This window comes from Pteropus alecto, unplaced genomic scaffold, assembly GCF_000325575.1.
Source record: "Pteropus alecto unplaced genomic scaffold, ASM32557v1 scaffold21, whole genome shotgun sequence".
Classification (NCBI taxonomy): domain Eukaryota; kingdom Metazoa; phylum Chordata; class Mammalia; order Chiroptera; family Pteropodidae; genus Pteropus; species Pteropus alecto.
The window spans coordinates 25,842,319-25,854,880 of record NW_006436282.1 but is presented as its reverse complement, the minus strand read 5'-3'; the positions used below and the strand labels follow the sequence as shown (position 1 = coordinate 25,854,880).

The 12,562-nt window shown below is 44.6% G+C and overlaps 1 protein-coding gene across 1 annotated transcript in view; it reads left to right on the top strand.

Annotated features, from left to right (window-relative positions):
• ELMO1 (engulfment and cell motility 1) overlaps window positions 1-7,661 on the top strand; it is a 404,818-nt gene extending 397,157 nt beyond the window's left edge. The window contains 2 exon segments of the mRNA XM_006912067.2: window positions 971-1,048; window positions 6,523-7,661. Coding sequence (XP_006912129.1) covers window positions 971-1,048; window positions 6,523-6,723 — 279 coding nt within the window. The 3' untranslated portion in view covers window positions 6,724-7,661.
• Window positions 7,662-12,562: the final 4,901 nt, after the last annotated feature.

Sequence of the window (12,562 nt, the reverse complement as noted above, 5' to 3'; positions counted from 1 at the left end):
CCTGCTGTGAGTTACTAGCCACAGGCAAATCCTCTGGCAGATGTTAGGTCAGAGAATGATGTGCAGAAATCTACCCCCTACCTCCCACTCCCGCCAAGAATGAATGCCTCATGGACAGACACTGGGCATGCAGCTCCCAGACCACAGCAGGGGAAGAGGGGTGGTTAGCAGCAGTGCCTAAGAAGGGAGTTAGGCTACCACGTGTGTTGTAGCCATGCGCCGGGATGGATACCCTTTGGTTGGAGGAGTTAGGGTGTTGAGATGTATGAGGACTCTCGTCTTCCAAAGGCCATATCCTGTTGACTGCTCAGAGCAGCAGGGTCATCACTGTACCTAGTATTGTACAACGTAGACAATTTGAGAAGTGCGTATTAGACATGACACTGAGTGCCTTGGCCAAGATCATTCAGCTACAGTGACATGACAGCATCACTTAGTCCTGGATCTTTGTGTCTGGCTCATAGTCTGCACTCAGTAGACACTTACCGATGACCGAGCCCGGGCAGTCTGATACTGCGCCCCTGCCTCCCCTTCGCACCCCGCAGCTGCTCCAGGATAAAGTCTCGAGTTGGTGTAGCCTTTGCTGTGTAGCAGTTGAATGATCAGAAAGGACAGATACGTTACCTAAAGATAATGAGTTCACCCAAAAGCCCTGTCATGACCTTCCGTGTTTCCAGAAATTCATACCCTACAGACGTCTGTCTGCTTGGGGGTGATCAAAGAGAGAGTGACCCTCAAAGCCCCTGACTAGGGAATTGTTGACCGCTTTTCACGGTCTCCCCAGAGGGGAGACGCTGAGGAAGAGAGGGCGGCACAGCTTCGGGGTCGTGTGGCCCTGGACAACTCACTTAACTTCTGCTCCCCTGGACACATTGTAAGCCCTACTCCGTGTGCGACCTGCAGCCATGTGCAACTGCGAAGCGAATGTGCCCATGTCCGTTAACGCGGTGTTCTCTCTACTCTCTTGTAGGAGGTGCTTGAACTTGCTTTTTCGATCCTGTATGACTCAAACTGCCAACTGAACTTTATCGCTCCTGACAAGCATGAGGTAAGGATCTCAGCGGGGTTAATTTATGAGAGCACGTCACATTTTCTCTAGAAAAACAAGGAGAAAAATACTGAAAAGGAAGCAATTTTACTTAAAAAAATTAGAAGCCTGCCTGAGAAAAACTGTGAATAAAGGACTATCTTATTGACTTAGGATACAATGGATACCTCTTGAAAAACAGCCAGTTTATAACACGCTCAACTTCTTACGAGCTCAATTAATAGTTTGTGGTAAATAAAATGAATGTACAAATGCTTCATATTCAAAAGGGCATAACTGTTAACCCAGAGAATAAAGCAGTCTTGGGTACAGCTTTGGTTTTCATTGAATATTTAGTTTGGGGTCAGGATTTTTCCAAGATAAACTTGTCTCTGTTCTTTAAAACACTTCATAAAGTAGATTTTCTACCATGTTTCTTTAAATTATTTTGAGAGGTTTAGGGCTGTGTCTGCTGTTGGATTTTATTTTTGAGATGCTTTTATTCCTTTTTGACATCTTGTTATATGTATAATTTGTTTCTCTTCTTGAAGCACGCTGTCAGCTATATTTAAAATATTTAGCATAAATCTAGGAAAATGCATTTATAAGATAAAGTAGCTGCTATGGTCGATTTAACTTTTTCTCTTGTAAACTAGAATTCGACATCATGCTTGCAACTCTTATTTTAGATGATACCATTCAAATTTTTGTTTTGCGTGTGGTTGCATAAACAGCCTTTAAAAAGGAAGAGAACATTTTAATAGAGTCTGACTTTTGTTCTCCATTTCCCCAAGGAGCTTTAGCTCATTTAGAAGTTATTCAGTATCTGGTGTTCACTGGTTCGACGCTTTTGAATAAAATTGTACATCCCAAAGAGAGAGGAAAGATTAGATGCAAATCCTGCATTTAGAATGGTGCCTAAATATAATTCAGTGTTACTTGACATTTAGTTTGCTGAAGGATATGACTTTGTCTTTATCTTCCTGAAAATAGACTCCATGTCCTACTGTTTCTCTTTTTAAATAAAATTATGGCTGCACACAGGTCACCATATTCAAGATGTATACAGCTGTGTAGAAAACTACCTAAAATAGTAGAGCCGTGGATGTTATTTAAATCTATGTGAGACCATTTTCCCCAGAGTACATTAATTCCAGATAATGATAATGTTCTGGGGCCGCTGAATCTGTATTCATATCTGCCACTTTTGATACAGCAAGGAGAGAAATGCTGTACGCTTGTGAGCTTGTTTAATCTATTCAGTCCACTTTCACATCTTTGACCTCATCTCGTTGGCATCATCGCTCTGTAAAAATACAAAGTTTTATTGCAGATATCCTCATTCATCAAATAAGGAGAGAGAGGCTTCCCAAAATCAAATACCTCCACAATAGTAAAGGTAATAGTAATTATGTGTTCGATGCTTTATGCACTTCATCTCACTTAATTCTCATATAACTCCAAAAGAAACAGATTGATACTATCCCCATTTTATTAAGGAGGGAAATGAGGCACAGAGAGGACAAGTGTAAGACACTCGTCCAAGGTCAAACAAGTAGCAAGCGACAGGGCAGGGGTTTGAACCCTAGAGGTCTTGCTCCAGAACCCCTTCCCTTTGGCTCCTGCACAGTGAGGCTGGGAAGAGACCTGAACGCACAACTTCCCGCCCGTGCTCTTCACTCAGATTCAGCAGTTATCACCTCTACCCCGCCCGCACCCGGCTGCCACACCCCAGATTGTTTTCGAAGCAAATCCAGCTATCATATCATTTTATTTGTAAATATGCCTGTGTGCATCTCTAAATAACACGTTCGTTTTGAAACATAACTACAATGCCACGATCACAGCCAATTTTATAAAATTTTAATACCACCACGTACAGTCAGTTTTCAGATTTCTCCAATTGTCTCATTTCTGTGTTTTTCTTTTATATTCTGTTCACATAAGAAGCCGAGTAAGATCCACACATAGCAATTGATTATCAAGTTTCTTAAGTTTCCTTGAATCAATACGTTCTCTCTCTCTCTCTTTCTCTCTCCCTCCCTCCTTCTCTCTCTCTCTCTCCCTCAACACCCCACACCCCACACCCCCATTTCTTGTGACCATGCACATGTGCTTTTTTTCCTTATAATTTTTATTTATTGAAAACACCAGGTCATCTGTCTGGTAATATTGCCAATAGTCTAGATTTTGCTTATTGTAAGTCTGTGTATCAGTTTACTGTGGCTGCTATAACAAATTACCACAAACTTAATGGCTTAAAACAACATAAGTTCATTATCTTACAATTCTGGAAGTCAGAAGTCTGATGCAGGTCTTTCTTGGCTAAAATCAGGGTGTCAGCAGAGCTGAATTCCTTTGCAGAGGCTCCAGGGGAAAATCCATGTCCTCGGCCTTTACAGTCTTGGAGGCCTACCTGCATTCCTAGGCTCGTGGCCTCCATCCACACATAGCAGTGTTGGGCTGAGTCCTCACTTCACATCATTCCAACCTCCTCTTCCATAGTCAAACCTCCCTCTGCCTCTCACTTCACTCTCTCCTTCACCGCTATTCCATTTCCCTCTGCCCCTTTTAAGGACCATTGTGATTACATTGGGCCCATGGGAACAATCCCAGATATTCCCCCCGCCCCCACCGCCCCATTTTAAGGTGAGCTGACTAGCAACCTTTATTCCCTTTGCCAGGTAACCTAACATATTCACAGGTCCTGGGGATTAGGACGTGGTTATCTTTGAAAGGAGGGAGGGTATTATTCTGGCTACTACAACCTTTGCTGTAATTTCACATGTTTATCTTCTGTATTTCCTCGTAAGCGGTAGTCAGAGGGTTAACCAAATTCAGGCTCTACTTTAGAAACAAGCAGCACTTGTGTTCTTCCATGGAGTCCGGTTGCCTCTATTTGGGGGATGTTAACAGCCATTAGAGATTATTATTGCCTAGATCCTTGCATACTTTAGAGGCTGCAAAATGTTGATATCTCAATTCTGTGATCTCTTCTTCGTTTATAAGTGGGATAGTTACATAAGGAGAAACTGGCCTCATTAACTATTTGGTTACTGTGAGGTGATACATTTCATATATGACAGGCAGGATAAAAACTTGATTCCTTTATCCTTTTAAATAATGAGCAACTTCCCAAGATCAACAAGGTACTTTTGGTATTTGAACATTAGTGTGAAGTTATGGATATAAACGTATTTTTAAATTTAAACATTCAAACATAGGTTGCAGTTGTCATTATCAGTCCCCAATTTATCTTATCTAGAGAGAATAGGAACACTTTTTGCTTGGCTTCTGAGTCCTATTGACATGACTGGATGTCTTTGATAATTTTGAGTCATTCTCATGTGACGCAATATTCCAGGCTCATCTCGTGTGTTTCCTGCCTTTTCTTTATGGAGCCTTGGTTCTTTTTGGTAGGAAATAGTATTTAGTAACCAGGATCTGGGTATTAAATGTGCTTATTACTACCCAGTTGGTCATTATTTTTAGGGCTTTTGTGGACAGAACTAGGAGTTATGATTCTTTAAAAAGACAAAATACATCGTAAGTTCATACTAATACCTCAACCCAGATTCAGGACTACAATTTGTATTTATTGGTCGACGTACTTTATTAATAAAATGTTCTGTGCCTGCTGCTTCTCAAAAGAAGGTACTGCAGAAGTATTCCTGCGGGTTAAATTAATCTGTACTAGGAAGCTAGCCAGGACTGGGAAGGCTGTGTGCAAAGAGCAGTAATCCCAGTACTTAGGGATTTGCAATGAAACAGAGCCAGGCCTGGAAAGGGCCTTGGGGAACGTAGAGTTCGGTAGTAGCCATGTCTGGAAGTGCATCATAATTAGCTGGACGTCTTTCTAAATAAAGGTTTCCCACCCAAGATCTATAAGATAAGGATCTCTAGGGTAGGACTTAGTTGTTTGTTTTTATTAAGGTTATTTATAAGGAAACGAATGTTTAGATGTGTTCAAAATCTACCTAAGGTATTCATGAGGACACTGATACTTCCAGAAACCCCTTAGCACTCACCCTGCGTTTATATGGGTTAAACACTTTGGCTGATATTACATAGCCAAGACAGAACCAAAGCTCTACAGCTCGGGGCTGCACCATTCAGACATGGGCTTCATGATGCAACCATAGAGCACCTCCTCAGCTTAAAAAGTGGCACCACCAGTATTCATCATGGTAGATTCCATCATATCATTCTGACACATCACTATGGCTTAAGAGTCGTATAGTGCTTGCTATCTGGTAGTACTTTTATGTGGAGATCTGCTCTATATTCTGGAACGCAGCCCAGGTAATCACAGTGCAAAGGACAGGCTAATTAGGGTCTGGAATTGCAACTTGACCTAGTAAGGGCAGGAGGGGTGGAGAATCTAGGGCACGTGCTACAAGGAAGAACGAATCAACAAGAGGAGCACAGCGGTTGCTAACATAGAGGTCCTGCAGAGGACTAGGGATTCCAATGCACGAGCAAAGCACAAAACGCAGGCAGTTGTCTGAGATGCTGGCAGCAGAGGCTAGTTCTTTCACCAGGTGTCACAGCTCTAAAACCAGGTCATGGCAGGACTCCAGCCTCTGGGAGGGAAGCTGACAAGAACAAGGCAGGTCCTCAGGTAAACACGGCCCAGTTCCTTTCCTTGAGGATTTCTTAATCTACTGGAGGGGCAAAGGGCGTGTTTAATCTTATGAGAGAGGAAGAAGCAAATCCTTAGTTCTTTCCAAAACAAGTGATGTCCCCAGGGACCGTGACCCAAAGATCATGGAGAGAAGCCCTGGGAACTGGGGATCCAGGCAAAAAAGGTTCCCACACAGGAGGCCAACCCACCTCCCGTTAAGATCACCCAACAATTTTAGCCACTTTGACCGCCAGATGTTGGGCAACAGAAGGTTATTTCCCATCCCTTTTGCTGAGAAATGCAAAGGGGGACCACCACTGGCTCCAGGATGTGACGGGGCTGTCATCATGAGTTCTAGGAATGAGATAGAGCGGGCAGAAGAAATTAGCTACTCAACTAGGAGCCTCGCCTGGAGTTGGGAAAGAAGCAAGCGTGACCTGATGTTGAGTTCAAGAGTGTTGGGAAATATTCCACCAACACCTTAAAATCATAGACCCACCGGTGGGAAGTTGGAGATATGACGGTGCACGGTCGTGGGGACTCAGGTCCTGCTCATACGCAGGGAGGCATTCCTTGCATGGCAGAGCATGGGCTCTGGAGCTCGATCGCAGAGCAGAGGTCCAAGTCCCACCCGCCCCACATACTACCAGGTGATGGAGCTTCTCTGTACCTCAGTTCCCTCGCCATAAAACAGTGGCGTTAACAGAAGTGTCAACTTTACAGAGACGCTGTGAATATGATAATAACAATGTAGGCAAAGCACGTAGCTCCCAGCCTAGCATACGTTGGGTAACCAGTAAGTGTTAGCTATTGTTAATATACTCTTATCGTTGTCACCAATAGTTATCATTGTCAACTCCTCTCCTACCAGTACTGTATCTGGACAGACGGGCTGAATGCACTGCTGGGGAAAGACATGATGAGCGACCTGACGCGGAACGACCTGGACACCCTGCTCAGCATGGAAATCAAGCTGCGCCTCCTCGACCTGGAAAACATCCAGATCCCCGACGCGCCCCCGCCCATCCCCAAGGAGCCCAGCAACTACGACTTCGTGTATGACTGTAACTGAAGTGGCCGGCCCAGGCGCGCCCCCTCCCACACTGGAAGACCGAGCTCGCGGGAGAGAGAATGAAAACACACCCACGCCTCGGGACGCCGTGGCCAACACCTCCTCTGGCCTCGCCTCTAGCCCAGCATTTTTCTGCCCCTGCCCGGCACCTGGCTTGCCACCTCGATTCTGTTTCTAGACGCCACTGCTTTAGGTCACTTCCCATTGCTGCAGTCTACTGGTAGAAGACCAAAACCCACCACCGATTAGAGAGCCGAAGGGCCCTCCATCCTAGCCCCCAGCAGGCACGTCCCGCCCTCCTGGAGTGTGAAAGCCAGCAGCACTGACTGCCCTCCACCCGCCCGCCAGACCGAGGGGACACCCCGAGGCTCGTGTCTGGAAGAAACAGCCTGGCTGCTTGACAAGACCAAACAGCACCCCCTCGCGCCCCTTCTCCCTAGAGTCGGCCCACACCACCGGTTCCGCGTGAAGTGAAATCCGCTTTCAGACCCTCGCGCTCCTCCGTCGCGGCCTCTGCCTCGCCCTGTTCCTTTCTGGTCCCTACAGCAGCATCCTCGTTCTCGCCAGCACGGGGGCTCCCAGACACAGCCACAGGTCCCATGCCCACTTCGCCTCTGCACTGTGACGGCCACCAGTCTTTCCTCAGCAGCTAGTCTAGCGTTTCCTCCCCCCGCCCCAGCCCTGACCCGCCTCCCTCACTTCCACGCGCCCTCCCAGCCCCTCAGCTGAAAGCACAAGTGGTGAAATCAGTCGTCATGCTCCATCCCTGACACACGAAACCTAAATGCCTCTACGACAGGCGGTCACTGTCTAAGGGGTTAGTGTCCTGCTCCCAGGGGTGGGGGTTCTGCTGCAGCACAGGCTCCACAGGATGGGGGAGGTGTCAGACGTCCAAGTTTACATCATTGTAATTATTACAGATATTGAAAATTTGCAAGGGTTTGGGGTTGTTGTTGTTCTTTTTTTTTTTTTTTTTTGGCTTTGTTTTTGTACAAAAGAGTCTAACATTTTTGCCAAACAGATATATATTTAATGAAAAGAAGAGATACATAAATGTGTACTTTTCAGTTTTTTTTTTAATTATTTTAATCCTAAACATCTTCCTGAGAATAACATTCCCTTAAACATGCTGTGGAATAAAGTTAATTGTGATGAGTTGGGGCATTGGTGTTTTGATGCGACAACTTAAGTTCCTGCTATTCAGATGCCAGCAGCATCTGCGAGCTTGACTGAAATGCAGCATCTTTATCCCCACCCCAGACCCACGGGACTGGGTGATTCATGTGCATATTAACTTTAAGAAGCACTGGCCTAGGGGATTCTGCCAGGTCACCGTAGGTTCTGAGTGTCAACAAAGAATGTTACTTCTAAGAAGACCGTCTCATCTCATGGAGAAAATCAGGCTCACTATGTAAAAATATGATCTACTCATTTATCGCTGTTGCCTCCTGACTGTTTTTGGTTTTCTTCCTCACCACTGTATAATTTATAGAACCGCTGAAATGAAACACGTCACACTTGGAGGGAGCACATTTAGCAATGAAAAAGAATGTAAACCCATACGCTAGAAATAAGTTAAGGCAGCGCTGAATAAATTCAACCGTGAATTAATAAAATATGGGTCAGAGCCCAGCAAAGGATGTCTCTGAGGCTAGTTTCGCCGGAGGCATATCTGGATCATAAACTCAGAAGACTGGAAGAGATGTCAGTGCCTTCAGGTCACTGCTCTTTAATGTCACCAAGATGTGCAATTACAGATGGACCTGGGTTGAGACTGCATGGTCCAGGGCTCTCCGTTAATTGCAGGAGAAAAAAAATCCTTTATAATCCATAGTAATTTACAGAGGTTATGCTTCCCATCAGAGAACACACGCCTGAGCATCAAATGGATGCTGCCATTATCATTAAACCTTGATGATAATAACACGTATGTCCTTCACGTCAGGAGCATTTATTGATCTATCTAGTGTCATGATAAATGACAAACGTTAGGTAAAAGAAAGCAGACAGAGTCATACCGTTTTTCACTTAGGAGTTAGGATGATGACTCCGTCCGTGAAAAAGGGAATTCTTTGGGCCAAGATAGCTGAGGTCCTGGGACTCTGGGTTTAAGAGATGGATCCATCCTACGACCCTTGCCGGGAAGAACCAGCCCCTCTCTTTCCGGCACTCCTGCTTTGAACAGGAACCCATCCTTCCAAGACTACAAAGGAAGCATTCTCCTACCTTTCCTCAGACCCTCCTCCCGGGGACTGCTGGTGAGAGCCTGAGAGCGTGGCGTCATTGTTCGGCGCTGGCGTTCTGGCGCAGGGCTGCTGTCCACATCTGGCCACCTCGTCGTCTCTCCCTGGGCTGCCCAAGGCTTCGTTCCCAGACAGCGAACCTTCCACCTCCAGCTCAGCTCCCATTGTACAGGTTTCCCAGTAGGGACAAGTCAGTCATCCAGATCCAAGGGAGCAGTGAGGGAGGAAACGTGCTGATATCTTAATTCCTGTCTTATTGTTATCAGAACCTATGGAGGGAAGAGTGTTTAACTGGCCCTCTCGAACTCAAAGGTGACTACTTTCAAGGGTAGGAAAACCTAATGGCCATTGCAGAAGACAAAGTGCAAGGCTGAAAGTTTCTCGAGTCTACTTGCGAATCCATTCTAAGCCATCTTCTAATCATCGGCCAAAGCACGTCCTGCCTATCTGCTCTCATAATGAACTGAACAGTTGTTAAAAGACATATGTGCCTTCCATCCATTTTAAGTTATGAAATATTTTACAATGAACATAAACCTTGAACTTCAAAAAAGTAAAACATTCATACGATCATCAAAAATGTGCTTAGAGCTAGATACCAGGAATGCGCCAAGAATAAAATCTGTAAATTTAAAATTTGTAAAACTAAGAACAAAATTTGTAAAATCAGGAAAGTGATAATCAAGTAATTTAGACAAATATAAAACCAAATCATTGCAGCACAGAGAAATGGTACTGTATAAATATGTACAAGGGAGAATAGTAGAAGGGGGGTTGTGTTCAACACTTGAAAATGGGTAAAAGAGAGGAGTAGAAATTTGAATTAGGTCTTGAAAAAGAAGATGTCTACCATGCAAGAGAGAACCTTTCCAGGTAGAGGAAGCGTACAAAAAGGAAGAGCACGAAAACCTGTGACTATTCAAGAATCTGTGAGTCGTTCAATATGGCTGGCGCCCACTGAGTAAGGCATCTCAGATCAGTCGTCACTTGCCCTGGGAAGTATTCCCTGGATATCAAAGTCAAGGTTAGGGACTCCCGGCCTAGGCTCCCACAGCCAGCTCTACTTCCCTGTGGTAACTGTGTGATCCCCTCACTGTCCTCTTCACTGGCCGTGGGTTCCACGAGAGGAGGAAGCAGGCGCACGGTGCCAGGGTCTCAATGGTAGTCCACCGATGCGTTCTAAGTGAACTAATAAAGGGCATTTCTGGAAGAAGTAACAGCACGAGGCCCTGGAGAGAGGAAACGTGTAATGGCATGAACAGAGATGAGGAGTATGAAAGAGAGAAAAGTGGGAGAGGCCCTTGGAAAAGAGGGGGAAGAACCCGGCATGTCATGCTAAGAACCTAGAAGTGTATTCGTTATGTGACTGGGAACCGGTGACATATATATGCAGGTGAATGGCATGACCAGGTTTGCATTTTAAGAGCACCACTTTCATACTGGCACAAGCACAAAAGACAAATCGAGGAAGCATGGGTCCGGAGGCCAGGCTACACCTGTGTCAAAGGTAATCAATCAACCAAATTACTAAGATCAAATTGAGTCCAACAGAGATTATATATGGGTGCTGTAAAAGAGGTGAATAATTATCATTGCAAAGAACAGAAAAATAAAAGGAAAAGGATATATTTTTGAAGCCTAATGTATAAATACAAAAATAAATATAAGACAAAATCTTTCTCAAATGCTCAAAAGACAAAATCTGGACAAATGCTAGTTACACAATATATACCTAAAACAAAAGGACACAGAATAATCGAAAATACAGAGATGGGCAGAATCACCAGCAAAGTCACAGTGGCATGCATGGGGGGAGGGTTCGCGGGGAAGAAGGAAACATCAGGCAAGTTAAATTAAAGATAGAAAGCTATGAAAAAGGAAAGTTACTTTATAACACTGTTTCACACTCCCATTTGCCACGTCGACATGACCGACAAAAATATCTACGTGCCAAATAAAATTGCCCTAAAATACCTAAACTGAAACTATTTTGTATACCAAAGGACTGATGAACACCATACCTTAGATAGAGATTTAAATAATGGTATTAGGCTTTTAATGTGATCAACTGGATTCAAGAGATATTTCAATATATGTAATCTACAATAAATATACATTATTTACACATCTGTGGAATATGCTCAAAATTAATTGTATTGTTGTCCACAAAGAAAATCATTACACCATAAAATAGAAAGCAAGTATAAAGGATTTCCGATTCCATGATAATATCCAAAACATCCTCTCCCAAAAATTTTTTGAAAGGCAACAAAAATTTTAAATACAATAAGAAATGATTTTAGATGATTTTATTCGAGTTCATATTAAAGAAAGTGAAATTCACAAGCGTGAGCACTGGAGACAGAATCGAAGCTGGAAGAATGAACTTCTGGCTGAGGCTGCGGCCTCCCCGGGATGTGGGCGGTCTCGCTGGGGTGTGGGCGATCTCGCGGGGGTGTGGGCGGTCTCGCGGGACTGGGGGGCCCTAATGCCCAGGTGAGGATGAAGACCGGGCTTCCTGTTCGTGCTACATGAGGAGGGCATCTGAGGTTTTTCTCATAAAAGCCAGGATCCTGAAATGGCTCAGCCGCAGGTCAGAGGGAGTAAAATCTATCCATTGCTACAGAATGCTAACATGAAATATCTGTCTTATGGGGCTGTGGGTGGAAAAAGAAATATGAAACATTAGGCCTGCACTCATGTGGTGTCAGGATTCGCGTTTACACTGCTCCAAATGCTCTAGACGGCCCACTTTGGAGACGAACGTAAAACATGGTCTGGGCTGGACTGAGATGGACTCCTGGCAGAAGTAAACCCCACCTCTGCTGCTTGCTGGCTGTGTGACTTAAGGTGAGTTATTTCCTAGCTTGTCGAACTTTGTGTAACTCTTGTATAGCAACTTTTGAAGGATTATGTTGTCATGTTTGTAAGTTTAAAAGACAGTGTCTATCACATAGTAAATAATCAATAAATAGTAAATAGGAAAGTCTCATAGCTAAACCTTTCTGATACCAAATATCAAAACATGTGTCCACCTTGAGGTCCTTTTGAGTTTGAGAATCTGGTCATATTTTGTCCCTCCTCCCAGGCTAGCTGCTGGCCACGTCGATCTCATGGTTAACTATAACTTTCACATTTTTTCCTTATGAATTGCTATTAAGCCTTATTTTCACATTCAAATGCTACCCTCAGCTTCCCATGCGGTCATGCTGGATGTTGAACAACTGGGCCAGACCCTGGCAATTTCTGGGGAAACCAAGAACAGGTGTCCAGCCCGCAGGAGTAGAACTAAAAGTGGAAACCGAGTCAACAGGCAGGAGTCAGGCAGGACTGGCCGGTGGTGGCAGCAGGTGGGGCGCTTAGGGGTAGTCCCTGTGGTGCCGGGAATGATGGGAAATCTCCGTAACTTGCTTTAATTAGACACGAGAAACGTGTTGCCCGTGTGGCTCTGGGTGCCACTTACTGACCACCTGGCAGGCATTGTGCTAAATGCTTCCCTGGCATGATGTCACCTTTGTCTCTGGTGGGGTGGTAGTGTTGCCCATTTCAGAGATCAGTAGTCCAAAGCTCAGAGAATTTAGGTCGCTCTCCAAGGT